Source organism: Vigna umbellata, chromosome 11, assembly GCF_029865625.1.
Source record: "Vigna umbellata cultivar VRB3 chromosome 11, Vumbellata_1.0, whole genome shotgun sequence".
Classification (NCBI taxonomy): Eukaryota; Viridiplantae; Streptophyta; class Magnoliopsida; order Fabales; family Fabaceae; genus Vigna; species Vigna umbellata.
Genome location: NC_142175.1, coordinates 21,437,338 through 21,455,333, shown reverse-complemented (window position 1 = coordinate 21,455,333; position 17,996 = coordinate 21,437,338). Strand labels below are relative to the sequence as shown.

Here is a 17,996-nt window from a genome sequence, read left to right as displayed (position 1 = left end):
TTAAACAGCAGAGCAGACTCTACTAAAGGAAACTCTAGACCAGATGAAATAAGCAATTAAAAGCTTCAATTAAAGATTGGCAGAATAGATTTCACATGCATTGCAGACAAAACTAGATAACCAACAAAGACAAACAAGAAACAAAGCTATGAAGAAGGAAAGCACTCAAAATGAACCTAAGAATTGCTCTAGAGGGGATTAAGAAAGCAAGAAAAACAAGCAAGTTAGAGCATAAACAGTTAAGTGACTCCAGTACTGAATTTTACAAAAGCATTTGATAAAATGCCCCAACAAAATTAGTTCATAACTGATAATGTTTTCAGTTTCTGATTTGGAGCTTGTCTTAGTTGGATTGCACAAGGTCTGAACGCCTTTTAAACTTGTATAGATATTCTTTTTCACTTGTTTTAATTTCATTCAACAGACCCTAGCTCTTACTACAATCCAACTTAATCATAAATGCACAAATCAAAATGTCAGTACTGCACCATACTTGCTTCATAGAAAAAATTGACTTAAAATGGTGGTTTCAAAAGGTGAAAAACGCACAAAGGCTGATATAACTCGAATTAAACTATCTCAACATGTTTAAAACATCAAAACAAACTTGTTTTGCATTAAAATTGGATGCAGAACATAGTAATTCGAAAATTGAACTTGCAATAGCCAATTATGCAATCAAACAGCTCAACCACACCACCAGTTTTAAGTTTTATGGAGTCAATTGACAAATTATTGATGAAAATGACTTTAAAACAGTAATTTGAAGCTTAAACACGACACGGGGAAGTTAATGCAAGATTTCCAGCAAGATCTATATGCCAGAACAAATTTTAAAACAAAAACTAGACTCAAACAAGACAATGCAGATCGATAAACTGCAACTTTGATACTGTTGGAGTTTTCACAAGATGCCACCAAGCTATTTGCTTCAGCAATTCATGGCTTAAGTGGTGTGCATCTGATACGAACTCATTCAAGCCTTTTATCATCGAAATAATATGTATTGGCCATGGCAATAAACGCAAATCAGAATACACATCAACAACACTTAAATCTGAGATTAAGGTCACTTTTGCATGCACCCGAGCTCACAATGACTGTATCATAGCTCATATGGTGTACAACCACTGATCATATAATTCAGAATCTCAGAAAAAAATCAAATACAGCTTTGAACACAGAATTTATGACATTTTAAGCAATTAAACATAACTGTAAACATGACTGTAAACATGACAGAATATGATTCGTCAATGAAAATGACTGAAATGAACAAATGGACCGATTAAAATGAGGAAAAGACTCAAAGAAAAGCTGGCACACACAAATAGACTCAACCAGAACCTAATGAACAGATCAACACCAAAACACATGAATCAACACAAGAAAGAGAAGGAATCATAATGAACAACACGAATATTGAAGAGATTCAACAAGAATGAATAAGATCAAGACAAAATCGAAACAACTCGTGAATTTCATAACAACACAAGAAACTTAAAGTCAGATCAAAGACGCGAATCAATGGAGAGAGATACTTAGCTTGCGAAGCGCGGAGGAACCTGAGCTCTGATTACCACATGATAGACGACGCTCCGAGGAGAAAATGAAACTTGAGAGATCTGGACTCCTCGAGGCCTCCTTGACATCGATGCGTAGCGGAAAGAAGCAGAGGAAGCAAATGAAGCAGCGGAAACAGCAGAAGAACTAAGAACCCTAGGTTTGGAGGTTTAATCGGTGAAAACTCTAGGGTTGAAGGTAAGGGAGGATTTGATCGCTGAAAACTCTAGGGTTGAAGGTAAGGGAGGATTTGATCGGTGGAGAAGAAGATCTAACCGATGGAACTGAAGGAAATCTAAGAAATAACCTAGAGGCGGAAGAAACCCTAGGCTCCTGATGATGTTCGGTGAAGAGGCTCGAATGGATGTAGTTCGAAGGTTGGATCGACGACAAACTGAAGCGAGGAACCTGATTGGTGATGAGAGTCACCACGGTGAAGGTCCAGCGGTGATGAGGATGAGGTTTGTGGTTGAAGAGTTTTCGATAGAGAAAACGTAGGTGAAGACGCCAAATGAGGATATGGAAGCTATGCTGATGGAATCTCGTGAGAGAAAAGGTACGCGTGGCAGTAGACCTGACGCAAGCCACGAGGACGCTAGTAATGGGTGAGAGTGGCGTGAGATGGATGCTACGGAGGAGAGAGAATATGATAATGGAAAATGAGAGAATGATAGTGTGAGATGGAAGGTGGCTAGAGGAGATCCTTTGGGATTCTCTAGCCTTGACTTTCAAGGGAACTAAATTCTGGAGTTCTCTCTGCATAAAGTTTAATTCATTATTCTCAAAAGTCCCCATTACAATAGAGAAGCTGGGTATTTATAGTAACCCATGCTCCTTACAAGCTAACCTATGAAAGGTAAAAATACAAAGAAGGACTACGTCGGGCAGGATTACATCAGTGGGGATTAATGATGAAATTGAATCAATACAACTCAAGATGTAACTACTTAGAAACACAACAAATTGAGGCATAAAAAAGGTAGAAAGCTAAGAAAGAGTTGATTTTGTTTACTTATTCATTATAGAAATATAGTAAAATTCAACATTATCAATAACCTCATCTCAAGTGATTTAAAACAATCATCAATCATCAAGGATTCACATCAAAGCTCTTCCAACCCATATAACACAGTTTGGTTCAATTTCAAACACTCATTATCATAATATCATATTTCAACAAGTTATATATTAAATATCACACCAATTAAACTTCATTTGAAATAAAGAACATCAACACAAATTAACAACTTACCAAGACTTTATAAACCACAATTAGCTTGTCTTACTCGATAGGAAGCTTCAACACCTATAAAGGAGTAACCATCACTCCCTCAGCTCAAATAACTCTATCTACACCTACAAATCACGGATCAAGATATGCGATTCGAATCATTGATCAATAGAGAACATACTATAAAGCTAAGGAGACACATGCAACATAAGAATGTACTCATGCATGGAAGATAATACAGTTCAAGAAAAGAGTAGAAACTAACTTACTCTTTTAAGAAGATTAGTTGAATAAGGATTAAGATTTTGTTGTCATGATTACCTAGACATTTCCTAATATTCAAAGAGATTACTCTATGGTTAGAACTTGAAGAGAGAAGGTAATGGAGACTAAGAGAAGAAGTTTTAGAAAGATGGTTTGTGTTTTAAGTAATGAGACCATTAATGAAAATTATATTTATACATTTAGTTATTTTAATATTAAAATAATGTGGTCTTATCATTTAAACATCATATCAACTTTTAAGACTAAGTTTTTCTGAGTTATCACAGTGTCACGTGACATGAAATCAAGTTGACACATGACAAATTTTTATTATCTTTTAAATTTTAAAACAATTAAAGAAAACAAAAAAGTCATATTCTAACGCATCAGGTGTCTTTAAAATCTTAAAAGTTTAAACAAATGGTGTTACTCCTTACTTTTTAAATTTTTGTTTCAATTTTAAACCTACTATAACTTTAAGTTAAAAGTACAAATGTTAATTTTAATAAAAATATCACTATATAAACATTAAAATTGGTTTCAACTTTGAAAAAAATAAAATTGTTCTATTTTTTTAAATTGAGACTAAATTGAATAAAAATAACGAATATAAAACAAAATTAAATATAAAACATTGACCATGACTACATGACATATAAATTAAAAAAATAATAATAAATAAAAGACAAAAAGAGTCACAAATGATAATAACATATATGATTTAACGTACATTAATCATTTAAATAATATTAAAAAAATAATCAAATTAAACAACATTGACAAAAATTATAACTAAATTTTAAGAAAAAGGACTAAATTGAATAAAATCCTAAAATAGAGACTAAATTAATATTTCTTATATTATAAACTTCAGTTTTTATTTCTTTAAATAATTTTATCCCTTACTTTTAAAATTGTTTTTATTTTATATATTTTACAAATTTCGTAATTTTATATGTATATATAAATATGAATAGATGGATATACGTGTGTGCTTATTTTTTATTGTATTAATTAAATATTTTTGTGGTATTTTTAACCGTATGTTAGATGTAAAGTTTAATTGGATCAAAAAGAAAAAAATATAAAATTAATTATTAAATTAAAGACTAAAAAGAAAAATCATAGATCAATCTACTTTATTTATTTTCATGTTCCTCTTCGTCCTATCGAAATCGCAACATAATGTCAAAATTATTGAATAAACTCAATATCATATATCAATCTACTTTATTACGGAGCATAAAATTATTGAATAAAGTCAATTATAGATCAAGTTTTAATATATATCATTTATATAATATTTTGTCATTAAATTAACTATAAAATAATATATATATATATATATATATATATATATATATCACCATAAAATTACTAAGAGTAAGTAATTATATAAAGGTTAAATATATTTTTAGTTTTAAATTTTAATATGGAATTGAATTTTTTCATTATTCAAAATTTTGATATAATTCTAACTTCAAATTTAAAATATGAATATATATAGTCTTTAAATTGTTTATATTTAAACTCAAAATTTAAAATTATAATGACATTTTTGTTAAAAAAAATATCCACACAAATAATTAGACTCTTCAATTCATCATGGTTATTTTCATTGACCCTTGACATTATTTTAATAAGTGTAAATAGGGACAAGTACAAAAAATAAAAGGCTTAATACCCTATTTTGTCCCTAGTTTCGTTCGAAAATGTCAAATTAGTTCATCCTTTAAAAAATGTGTCAATTACGTCCTAACTTAATAAAATTTGCATCAATGAAATCCCTTCCGTTAAATCCGTACAAACGGCGTTAATTATTTTTCTCTTTTTTCTACTTAGATAATTAACGCCGTTTGTACGGATTTAACGGAAGGGATCTCATTGATGCAAATTTTATTAAGTGAGGACGTAATTGACGCATTTTTTAAAGGATGGACTAATTTGACATTTTCGAGCGAAACTGGGGACAAAATAGGATATTAAGCCAAAATAAAAACAAAATATATATGATTATACACTCCTTTTCATCATCTTCTTCTTCTGTAGGGAGGATTCTCTCACTTTTTTTTCTCAACTCAACATAATTTAGCAGTGTGACTGAACTTATCACAATTGTAGCACTTCCTTGATCTGCAGTCGTTTGCATAATGGTTGTGCTTGCCACACTTAAAACACTACAGACATAGTTTGACTCGAATGAAACTCAGATTACTCAAAGAATAGGTCCAAGAGGTCGAGGACGATATGGACATGATCGAGATAATTTTGAAAATGATAGTGAAGAGCAAATCGGTCAACAGAATTGGCATGACCGATCTCCTCGACCTTTCCCTTTTCCTCGGTCATGCCAATTTTGCTGACCAGTTTGTTCTTGATTATCATCCTAAAAATTACTTCGACCACGTCTACCTCGGCCTCCTCAACCTCGGCTCTAAGTAATCCAAGTTTCATTCAAGTCAAACTTTGGTTGTCGTCAAGTTCCTTATCTTTCTTTTTCTTTCCCAGTTTATGGGCCTTTAATTACCTAGCTAACTCCTCACAATAAGAATTAACATATAATTTCATCTTTTCAATTCTGACCACAATACTTTCAAAATCATTCGTTAGATTTCTTAAGATCTTTTTCGCAACCCGGTTAGGAGACACCTCTTCTCCGTTCATGGCTGGCAATCTTCCGCACTGCTCGAACTATAAACTCCGCAACTCCCATTTTCATCCATCTCCATATGTTCAAACTCTCTTACGAGATCTTGTACTCAGACTTACCTCATGCAGATATCTCCTTTGTCATCTCTAAAAAAACTCAATCACTCACTTTTTTCCCTCATGGTGTTGGACTCTCTCCTTTCTTTTTTTTTCTTCCGTACTCAGAGCACAAACTCTGAAAAGTAGAAAAAAAAACCGACTCGCAAAAATAATTAGACTCTTCAATTCACTCTGGTTATTTTTATTGAACCTTGACAACCTTTAAATAAATACAAATAGGCCAAGTACAAATAATAAAAACTAAAAACAAAATATAACTTACTTAAAATAAAAACAAATATTTAATCTATCTCTATTTTATATTAATAAAATAAAATAATATTCCACCTAAATAAATAAAAAATCAAAATTACCTATTCTTATTTTATCTTTATCAAAATTAAACTAAATACTATTAAAACCAAAACTAATAAAATAAAATTTAATCAAAATTATTAATAAATTCTTAAAATTTAAGTTTATTTCAACTTTTTTAATCTATAAGATATTGCATGTTTTTGTTACTGAAAAATTTTCGGGTTGTCGCGTAGTAAAAAAAGCTTTGAGTTCTTAAAAAAAAAAACATAATATATGAATACAATAGTGAATAACTGAATCGAATTATATCTGTTATGGCAATATCTTGTATTTAAGGTTTATTAGATAAATGAATAAAAAATATATAACATAAATAAATGCTGTTACCAGAATTATGGTAATTAGTTATAATATTATATATAAATATTTTGAATTGTTAATATCTCACATAGTAACGTTGTTAATTATTTAAATTTCAACTAGTGAAAGAAATACAAAGATTGCATTAACAATTGTTTTTATATTATTGAAAACTAAATTAATTTAAAAATGCCATTAATATTTATATTGAAATTATAAAATATTTTTTAAAAGGAGAATCTACAAAATATTTTTATTAATTTTGTTAATGTCATAATAAAAGTATTTTTAGTTTGTGATCAAAATAAAATATTAAAAGATAATTTTAATTTTATACAGTATTATTTTTAGAGGTTGCCTGTGCATATTTTTTTAATTTGTTATTGAAGTATAAATCCAACTGCGAAACAGAAGAAAATTAAATATTAGATTGCAACAAAGAGGAGGTGCAGGTAGCAAGAGTAGGGTGCAGAAGTCATTGTCTTCCCCGTTTACTGGTCACAAACCGTCGTCGTTTTCATTCTATGCCTAATTTCCTTTCGTTTCAGCCACCATACCACAGTCCTTTTAATTTCGTCGCAAAATCTGAACCTTTTAACTGTCTCCTTCGCCATTGCTCCTAAATTACTTGACTAAGGTACTCTTCCCACAATCAATTTATGCATTTTCAACTTCAACGTTTTTTTTTCACGTAAAATTGATAACAATTTTTTTTTCTTGGGGACTAATTGATTTCATTTACTTGTAAAAAGGGTAAAGCAAGGAGCCAGAGTCCCAGAATCCATGGAAACGCAGTATGAAAAACTCGAGAGAGAAGACTCTATTACCGACAGTTCCTCAGAAGATGTGGGTAACTTGACAAAGTTTCATAAAGTTATATTTTTTGTTTTTTTGGATTTCTTCAAAACTAGGTTTATAGTGAGTGAGAAGTGTGATTGATTTTGATGACTACAGGAGGAGCAGGAGATAGAGAAGGAGTTAGCAGATGTAACGTTTGAGGAATTGCAGAAAGCACGCTCGAACGGGGCACATGCTTTTATTCAGAAACCCAAAGAAGACAAAAAGTTAAAAAGGGCTAACAAGAATAGGTATTGCATTTTAACAGTTTATTAGAGTTTTTTTTTTTTAATTCTGATTCTTTTGTCCATGAAACCTCATGCAAAGAAATCTGTAATGTTTTACTAGGCCGATGGAGGCCAGTAGCAAGAAGCCAGTTTCTGCTTTTAGAGAAGTCATCCAAGCTCCAAAGAAGGTAGATTTATTTGTTCCTTGTAAAGAGTGTAACTTTCTTTTAGTTTTTGCTTTAAATTTATGTTACTTTCTGTCACTGAGTTCGTGAGGTTTAACTCCTTAAACTCTAATGAGGCCCTGTAGAAGCTTGCGTAGCATTTTTACATTTTAGACCTACTAGGCTTCTACCCTATAGGGCCATTTGCAAGCTTGTGTAGAGTAGGAAGATCAATTGCAGTCTATATCTTGTTTGCTTTACACATGGGCACACATTCTCACATATTATGAAGACTCTGAGTGTCATGTATGTAGACTTTGGATGTGAGATGGGTTAAGTGAATTATTGCAATACCTCTCGCTATGTAAGTGTTTATTAGAAGTTTTAAAATGTTTGTGCTGTTGCTATGATGTTGAGTTGTGGAAGTTATGTTAAATTTGAAAACTGATATGATTAATGATTTTTTCATCATTTTACGTGTCGTTTATTATTCTGAGTTTCTACACGGTTAATAATGTCAGGTTGTACGTGATCCAAGATTTGAATCTCTTTGTGGTACACTTGACCCTGAAGGGTATGTTCACCTCTTGACATGTGCTCTTTATTCTTCTTTTCCTTTTTAATGTTGTTATCATGTACACTTGTTTAGTTGCAATGCAGTTATCATTATAAACTTCAAGAAATTTTGTGCTACTTTTAAGTTGTGTTAGTTCTGGTTGCCTTTGCTGTTTTAGAGCATGTCTAGCCAAGTGCCACTACTTAATATCTTAAGAAGACGCTAGTTCCGTTCTTATAGAGGAGTCAACTTAGTGAGAGTGGTTAAAGCAGTGAAGAGAAACATGTAAATTTCAAATGAATGACTTTCTTAATGTGAGGAAATTTTAAACAGTCAAGTATGACATAGTTCCTGTTGTAGATAATAACCTTTTCACTGTCATAAATAATTATCTTTCAAGATATAAAAAGCTTCTGATATCCTTACTTAAAACATATTATGCGTCTACTATGTTGAAGGATCCTTATGTTGATCTGTATCTTAGTGCATAACCAAGTAGTTTCATTTTAAACAATGCTTTCAACTAAATCTGGGAACTTCTCTTGTAATATGTGCTTGGACTTGCAGGTTTAAGAAGAGGTATAATTTCTTATATGAAAACGATCTTCCTGCTGAAAGACAGGTAGTCTTCCAGATTATACGTGTAGAATTTTTTGTAGGGCTTACTCTATGAACTCTGATTACATCATCTTGTTGTACCAGGCTCTGAAGAAGGAACTGAAAAAATATAAAGATCTGAAGCGCATAAGTGAAATAGAAGAACGTATATCATGGGTTGTACGTACTTCACTATTACTAGTTTGTCTTCTACCTCCAAAAGTATGATATTTATTGATTTCCTCATCATATATTTATGTTTTTTCAGGATAAACAAATGAAGTCGGATTCAACGAAGAATATTGATACAGCAATATTGACGAATCATAAAAAGAAAGAGAGAGAAGCAGCAAAGCAGGGGAAACGTCCTTTTTATCTAAAGAAATGTGATCCTTCCTGCCTTGCTCTCATTTCTATTCACAAACAGATCAATACATGTTAAATGAATTTAATGAAGCATCACTATATATGCTCACATCCTTTTCCATTCCTTGCAGCTGAAATACGGAAACAAAGGCTGATTGAGAAATATAATCAGCTCAAGGTATACATCTTAGAACATCTTTTTGTGTTTACCCCTGCCCCCACCCAATTATACCACTTGTTTACTGTCTCTCTTTTCTGCTAAATCTATCTGTTCATCATTTTTAGTCATCTGGCAAACTTGAAGCATTTGTTGAGAAAAGGAGGAGAAGGAATGCTGCTAAGGACCACAGATACATGCCGTATCGTAGATCTGGTGATGCCGAATAAATTTTGTAGCTTCTTAAGCTATAATTATATACTGGAATATAGCACCAAAAAGAAAAGTAATATATGTTTTCTGGCTGCCAGCTTTGGGGATTGAATATTGACGTTTGTTGATGGCATCATGGCATTTAATTTGTGACTCTTGAAGATTTACTAATCATCGGGGAATGAATTGGTGGCACTTGGCTACTAGGAAGTCTTTTGAGTCTGTGTTATGTACTTGTAGGAGGGATGTATTTTCCATTATCATTAGGTTACTTGTTTTAGGAACCGTTTGGTTAAGATTTTCTCAGAAAGAAAATCTGAATTTGAAAAAAAAGGCTTTCTTATTACTCTTAGACGCTACCTTGTTGAGTAGCTTATGAAAGATATTTCACGAAACATGAACGCAACCAAATATGAGAAAAGAGGTGTGTTCTTAACATATCTCTATTCATCATTGATGACTTGATTAACCAACTACTTTGCAGACTCAATTTGAATATTCCCATAAACAATTTAATGGCCTTTTCATGGTTTGTCACCCGGGTGAACAAAAGTATGACATTGCTTCTTTGTTGATTTGCATCTTTGGAGAAATTCATGTTTTACTCCTAGGTGTATTTCGCCAGAACTGGAAATGCAAATTAACCTGAAAAAAAATGGTAGAAAAGTATGTTTGAAGTTGATGGCCGGTATGTTGCACTTTAACCTGTATGAGGAACTTTAAGCATTAAACTCCAGCTGCAAGTGCTCGTCAACATAAGCATATGCTGTAATTGGATCTCCCATAGGATTCCCAAAGTAAATATTGTGTTAATCCACCATATGGAACAAAGCAAATATTATACTAACCAATTCATTTTGATGGTGACAGTGGTAGTGTGGTTCAATGGTGAAATATGTTTGGGTCTTTTTTCTTTTTGTGAAGCAAAAGCCTAATCCACATTCTTACACGGAATAATGATTTGTTTTTCTTTTCTCCAGAACGAATTCACTTTATATCAAGATTTAAACAAGAAAACCAATACAAGTTCTCTAATATCATTAAAATAGGTAAACGAACGTCCAAAATATTAAAATTTTGAATAAATCACAAGCCAAATTCTGATTCTATTACTAAAATGTAGTCATTGACTTTGATTTTTTTTAACTAAAGTTAATAAATTAAGTGTCAATTTCAGCTTTATTCTTTTTATGATATTTTGAATTTAAATGTATATATATATATATATATATATATATATATAACACAACCTATTTGACAATCAATTATATATTTGAGAAAACAAAACCATAGGAAATTACCATGACAATCAATTATATATTTGAGAAAACAAAACCATAGAAAATTACCATATACTTTATTGATACCTGTTCCAAACCATAGTTTTTTTGGCCATTTGAATGAAAATGTCAAGCTTGGTATCATGACACTTGTAAAATTTATTGATTTTTTAAAAGACATGACCGTGCTGATTGGGATGTCGAGCTTATGTCGATGCTTAGGATGGACGAGTTAATTGTAATGGAGGGATGAATGACCTAGATGGTAGGGATGAATGTGATGATCGGACTGACAAAGATGGCTGTGCTGATGGGATGATTGAGAAGGACTGACTGATCGATTTGGACAGGCAAGCCAGGATGGATAGGATGACCCAGTTGGCTGTGATGGTTAGGTTGAAGACATGGTCAGGATGGACAAACTAATGATATAGCTGGGCTAAATGGATGGAGGGCTTGATTGGGATGGATTGGGCTGACTCGATGACTAGAACGTACGAGATGGACCGACTGAAGGGATGATTGGGTTGGTCGGGATGGATCGATTGACAAGATGGCCAAGATGAACCTACTGGCCGGGATTGCTCGGCTAATACGGATGGCCAAGATGGGTAGCCTGGCTAGGATGGACATGTTGACGGGCTAAACGGATGACATGGATGGACCTGTTGGACGATCTAGCCAGGTTGGCCAAAATGGACGGGATGGCCGGAATGGCTGTGATGGACAAAGGGATGGACGGGCTGATGAGATGGTCAGGATGTTAGATTTGACAGGACATGCCTTGATGTTGGACTAATAGGGATAGGCAGAATAAAAAGAATGGAACAAATGGACCAGGCTAACTGGATGCCCGTGTAAGACAGGCTGCCGGGATGGACTTGCTGGTTGATCTGGTTGAGTAAGCTAGGATTGACGGGATGGTTGAACTGACTATATTGGGTGTGCTGACGAGATGGTTGGACTAACTCTGTTGAGTGTGCTAACGGGAGGTCGAGGATGACTAAATAGACGTTCTAACAAGGTGGTTGGACTGGTTAGGATGGACAAACTGACGAAATGATCGAGATGGACCAATTGACCTGGTTGGATAAGATGAACCAGATTGATTGGATGGCTAGGATGAATTGGTTAACGGAATGCCTGACATGGACGAGCTGGACTATTTGCTTGAGCTGGTCAAGATGGACTGGATGAGCAGACTGATGGGATTGACGGGCTGGAAAAGTTGGCAGGTTGGTGTGATGGCCATGTTGATGTGCTGACGAAATGATCGGAATGAATATATTATTCGATTTGGCTGGATCGACTGGGATGTAATGGATGGTCGAGTTGGTTGCATTAGACGTGTTGAAAGGTTAGCCCTGATGGATGGGCTGGTTAATCTGACATGATGGTCGTACTAGCCAAACGTACCAGACTAAAATAAATTCGATGGCTCTAGACTCAATAGATGGGTTGGTATGTTAGACTTAATCCTTTCTACCATCTCTACTTAAATAAAAAAGCCTATGCATAAGCATAGGTCAAGAGACTAGTTTAAAAATAAAAACTGAAACTGTCAATTATTTAACGATGTGATAACGACTTCTTCCGTAATTTTCTTAAACTTATATAGTATTTTTAAAAGTTATCTATTTTAATTATTAATGACAAGTACTCAGATTTATTGAAAACTATAAGACTATTAAGACAAGTTCTTGGATGTTCAAAAAAAGCCAGATAGCTTTGTCAACAATAAAACAAACACAATAATCCAAACTATTACACTAGCCTTGGTCTTTCGAGAAGACCAGACTCCCCCTAGCCTTCCTTTTACAAAAACTTCCTAAAAAAACTCCCAAAACAACCCACATATAGACTACAACCCCATAACAGGCAATTATAATTGCATGTTATTCTTATTTCTCCAAACCTACACTTTCCCACTGAACCTATCAATTACCTAATGTATCAATACCTCAATTTAGGTAACCTATCCGTATTCGATACTTTAGGATACTTTATCCATATTTATTTATAAAATATCTAATCTATAAAAGAGTAGTATGACAATAATTTTTTATTTTATATTTTATCAAAGTTTAATATATATGATTTTAATTTGAATTTACACCATAACAATGATATATTTATATGTTTTTAAGAATTTTTGTATATTTTTCAATGTACATCGTATCTTATTATTTTCAAAATAAACATATCAGTGTATTTGATACATAAAAGTTAGAGCATTTTGGACCAAAAAGGGGTCATGAACCAATTAGAAGAGAAACAAGTTTATCTGTTCTCACAAATTTGAACGACTGCACACTTTATCTGCTTCTGGAGCCTACATATGCAATAGGAGGAAATTGCCAATATAATTGAGTAACTTTAATTAACTTTTGGAATGAGCTCCAACATAAAAGTACTTTCAAAAGAGAGAGCTCAAGTATATTATTATGCATGGAATAAGAGCAACAAATTCCAGCTGTGTTAACAAAGGAAAAAAAAATGCTACTTTTAATGCCAAGATAGTTCATCTTGCTGTTATCAAATCTGATCTCATTCCTGCTGTTCCATATCTCATCTATAATCCCAATCACAGCAACTTGAATAAACTAGATTTGAGCACTCCATTCCAAGTGAAAGATTGTCCAAGCATTATCCAAGGAATGAATAAGAATTGGAATCCTTAGTAGATCAAGTAACCAAGACCAAATTCTACTCGCCACACAACATTCTAAAAAAGATGAATCATAAAAGCCCTTGCTTTCTCAAAATATCATTAGTTGGTAGCTTGCTAAAGATCAACCTTCACAACATGAAAAGATCTAGAAAAGGGTATAGCATTATGGTAAATAGATTTTTACCATCCAACACCTGCTGAGGCACCTTTAATGTGCTGATAAGATTGCTCAAGACAGAACAATCCATCATTGGAATTAGTCCATCTCAGAAATTTTGGTTGAGGCTTAATAGGGATCACAACCTTTTTACTGCATGAAGAGATTGATGTGCCTCACAAGGAAGAACAGAAGGTATGCCAGCAAATATTGGACCATCAGTTGTTCTCTGAGCAAAACTCAGTAACAAATTACTTCCATATATATATAATTTAGGATTACAACCCTAATGAGGTTCATACTTCATACATTCCAAACAATGAATCCACATAAATTCAATGCAAGAACAAGCCCATCTACCAAGCAACATATTGCTGCAAGAAACAGGAAAAGAACATACTAATATATTGGACAAAAATTTATACAAGAGAAAAATAATTAGAATAACAGATTACATAATCCAAAGGCAGAGTAACTACACACTAGTTTCATTGTGGGAGACAAAAAAGAGAACCAAACAAAGGAATATCTAATTCATTTAGCCACAGAATAGTAAATGACGATGCCTGAAATCTGAAAAGGATTATTTCAGTCTGACTTAAGCTAATAGCTCTTACTACCTGTTCTGGAACTTTCAATCAGCAACATTAACATATTTATGCATCTAATGTTCAAACTTCAAACTAAGGATTAATCTCTTGGGTCAGTACTAGACAACTTCAAGCATTTACTCTTTATGTTTTTTGTTTGTAGTCTATGCAAATTCAATTACCAAATGTTTAGGCAGAAGAGAAGTTTCATGAAAAAGAACTATGCAAAAAGACATGCTTATTTATACCAGAATTTTTATAAAGTGCATGAAAGAGCTCAAGTTTCGAACACCAGGCTAGCAACAAAATCTAAACTCATAATTCATTAAGCAAAACACAAGTCACTGCTGTTAGACCTGGATAGTCTAATCTTAGCCGTCTATTATTGACAGTTTAGTCTTAATTATCTTGTACAGTTTGGATAAGATACCATATGTTTTTTATCATAAAAAGTACTTTTAAGATTTGATGTACTGATATTTTGAACTAAGTGTGTTAAACAAAACAAAAGATAATCCGATAGTCACCATATTATTAACACCAAAACTCCTACTCTTTACGAATACCACAAACGATGCATCTTGAGAAGCCAAATCAGATCAAGACCTGCCATGTTATACGAGACACAAATTCATTTTTGAATTTGTTGGACCATTTGGAAGCAATAACAAGTTGACTCTTGAAAACCAGTGTCGATTTTGACACAATAAACCTACCTTTTCTAGAATTGTATGCTCAAGCTGATCAGATGTTTAAAATAACAGTTGCTTAATATGTACCAAGTTGAGAGAAATAATAAAAGGTGTCAATTAAAATAATACTTGTATGTGGGAAGATAAAAGAGTAGTCAAGAATGACTCTGTGAACTTGTGTAAGACAGAACTGACAAAAAAAAATACTTATGTAATCTTATGATTTCAAACTCTATTTTCAACCAGGAAACATCTTATTAGACTGTTTACCCATAGGTGAAAGTGTTTTAAAGATCTATTTAACCCTTTTTGGATGTTGAAATTAGTGTAACTATTTAACTCCTTAGTAATCCTATCAAAGGCATGCTAAGAGGCTTTGGTAGACTTCTTTTAACCTCTCTATTCTTTCAATATGAAACTTTGGTCAAGAAAAATCCATCTTCTTTTGTTACTCTCAGATGGCTACCTTTTTTATTACTCTCAGACTTTAAGTAGCTTGTGAAAGATATTTCATGAAGCATACATGCTAACAAATGTAAGAAAGAGTTGTGTTCCTTAGATACCTCAATTCACTACTCATAAGTTGATTAACGAACTGCTTTGCAGACTCAAATTGAAGATTCCCATAAGCTTGTGATGTTTCAATTGATTTGTCATTAGGGTGAAGTTAGGTATCACACTATCAGCTAACAAACATATAATGCTAATGAAAACCAACACCTTGTAGGAATTTCCAAGTCATTACAGCGAGCAGTTGTCATAGCTTATTTTTATACCAGTAGCAATAAAAAATTAGTGTTAAAAATGCTGTTCTGAATCTTACTATCTACTTCCATCAAAGATTTGCGACTATCATACGTTAACCTTGTGTTTTTTGTGAAAAGTAAAATATAAGGTGAAAGAAGAGGTCATCCTAGAATTTAAAAAATTTTAGTATAACCAAGTTAGGAAAAAGTAAAAGGGATAAAAGTAACAAGGTTTTACTACTCATTCACTTATTTTAATCCATCTACATGCTAAATAGAGGGTTTCAAGAGTATTTTCACTACACATAATCTTCCTAGGTATTATGCTTGGATTGGAATGACTAGGAGAGGTCGTGCCTTATGCAAGGTAATCCCATATTTCTCAGATATATCCATGTCTTGTGGCTTTTGTCCATCTTTCAGCTTCCAATTATAGTTGCATAGAAGAGAGGCCAATACAATATGCACAGTTCTGGAAGCCAATGGCAATCCAGGACAGATCCTTCTTCCTGCTCCAAAGGGTATTAGTTCAAAGTCTTGGCCCTTAAAATCAAGGTCACTTTCCAAGAATCTTTCAGGTCTGAATTCATCTGGGTTTGTCCAAATACTTGAATCTCTACCCATGGCCCATACATTAACCAGAATTTGGGAACTTTTAGGTACCATGAAGTCACATAGTTCAACATCAACTTCTGGCTTGTGTGGCACTAACATTGGGATAGGTGGATGCAAGCGGAAAGTTTCCTTAACCACTGCTTGTAGGTACGGAAGCTTTGAGATATGTGATTCTTCTAGTTGCTCACCTTTGACAAGAACTTGGTGAAGCTCTTCCCTCACTTTTTCTAGCTTTTCTGGGTTACGTAGCAACTCAGCCATAGCCCATTCTATAGAGCTTGATGTTGTGTCTACTCCAGCCACAAATAAATCCTGACATATGCGGCCAATTAGTAAAATAATATACAACATCACATAAAAATTTTACACACACACGACCACTTACCAGAAACAAATGCAGAACATGAGGGCGAGTCACTTGTGAATTGTCTTCAAGCATGAGTTCCAACACAGAATCCAACACGTCCTTGAATGCCTTGGCTTCATTTTCTAATGCCGTTAAACGCAATCTTTCTTCTATGAGTCCATCAAAAAACGCAATTAACTTTCCAAAGTAACCATTCATTCTTCTCCGAGCACCCTGTGGATCAACCATGCGAAAGATTGGAAAAAAGTCAACAACATTAGGCCTTCCAGCTTCTTCCATGATGCCCCAAATGATGTCCTTGAACTCTTGAGACTTGTCAGAAGCGTAGTGAGCTAAATCCATTGAGAAGAAAGTGTTTGATATGGAATTAAGCACAGTTGTGAAGGAAGCCTCACCAATATCCAAGGCTTCACCTTTCTGACATCTTTCCTTGACATAATCCATCAATTCTTGCACCTTCCTCTGTCGACAAACTTGCGTGGAATCAAGCTGCTGAGAAGAGAACACTTTGGTGGCACAAGCTCTCCTAAGGGTCCTCCACAGTGCTGAAGGTGGCATCCACACCACTGAAAGTATGTGATGATCAAGAGCTCGAAGAGTATCTGGGATTGTCCTGTTGGAAAAGATTTGATCATGTTTTTGCAGTACTTCTTTGGCAACATGTGGAGATGAAATGACGATGGTGGTAGTGCTACCAAGCTTGAGACTCATAATAGGACCATAAATTTGAGAAAGTTTGGCAAGTGCTTGGTGAGGCTGATTTCCAAGCTCCAGGATGTTTCCTATGATGGGAAAAGGGTGAGGCCCTGGAGGGTATTTTGATGTTTTCATTGGTTTGAAGCTTGAGATGAGTACATAAATGGTTACACACACTATGGTGATCTGAAGAAGTGGAAGAAGGTACTCCATTCTTTTGCTTCTCTTGTGGACACTGGAAAATTAGAGACTCAATCGTAAGATTGAAAGCTAATTCCTCCCAACAAAGTATATATATGGAAACACATTTGCTAGTTTAAAATTTGACGAGGATTTCATTTTAACTTAATTTAAAATATAAAATATGAAAAAAGATATTTATTCATGTCGGTTGTAGAAACTCCAAAATTTGATATTCCCTAAAAGTGATACTGAGTTAAAAATAAGAGATATTAATAATACACAGTCAATTACAGAAAACTGTTGATATAGTTTTAAAATAAAAAAATTATTATAAATGATAATTTATTAATGACAATACTAAAATAGTTTTACGCTGTTACTAAATAATCTTTAAATTG

At 33.4% G+C, this 17,996-nt stretch overlaps 2 protein-coding genes across 2 annotated transcripts; one reads left to right on the top strand and one right to left on the bottom strand.

Moving 5' to 3' along the window:
- Window positions 1–6,957: 6,957 nt before the first annotated feature.
- LOC124831377 (uncharacterized) lies at window positions 6,958–9,953 on the top strand. The gene is made up of 10 exons (XM_047305345.2): window positions 6,958–7,121; window positions 7,237–7,330; window positions 7,439–7,572; window positions 7,670–7,736; window positions 8,234–8,286; window positions 8,836–8,890; window positions 8,971–9,045; window positions 9,134–9,251; window positions 9,363–9,409; window positions 9,517–9,953. Exons 2-10 carry the CDS (start codon window positions 7,268–7,270, stop codon window positions 9,616–9,618), a joined length of 714 nt encoding a protein of 237 aa, XP_047161301.1. The 5' UTR covers window positions 6,958–7,121; window positions 7,237–7,267; the 3' UTR covers window positions 9,619–9,953.
- A 6,002-nt stretch (window positions 9,954–15,955) lies between these two features.
- On the bottom strand, window positions 15,956–17,657 carry LOC148191169 (cytochrome P450 76T24-like). Its single transcript, XM_088101184.1, has 2 exons — window positions 16,738–17,657; window positions 15,956–16,664 (listed from the first exon to the last, which is right to left on the bottom strand). The coding sequence occupies exons 1-2, from the start codon at window positions 17,626–17,628 to the stop codon at window positions 16,059–16,061; spliced, it is 1,497 nt and encodes a 498-aa protein (XP_087957310.1). The 5' UTR covers window positions 17,629–17,657; the 3' UTR covers window positions 15,956–16,058.
- Between the last annotated feature and the right edge of the window lie 339 nt (window positions 17,658–17,996).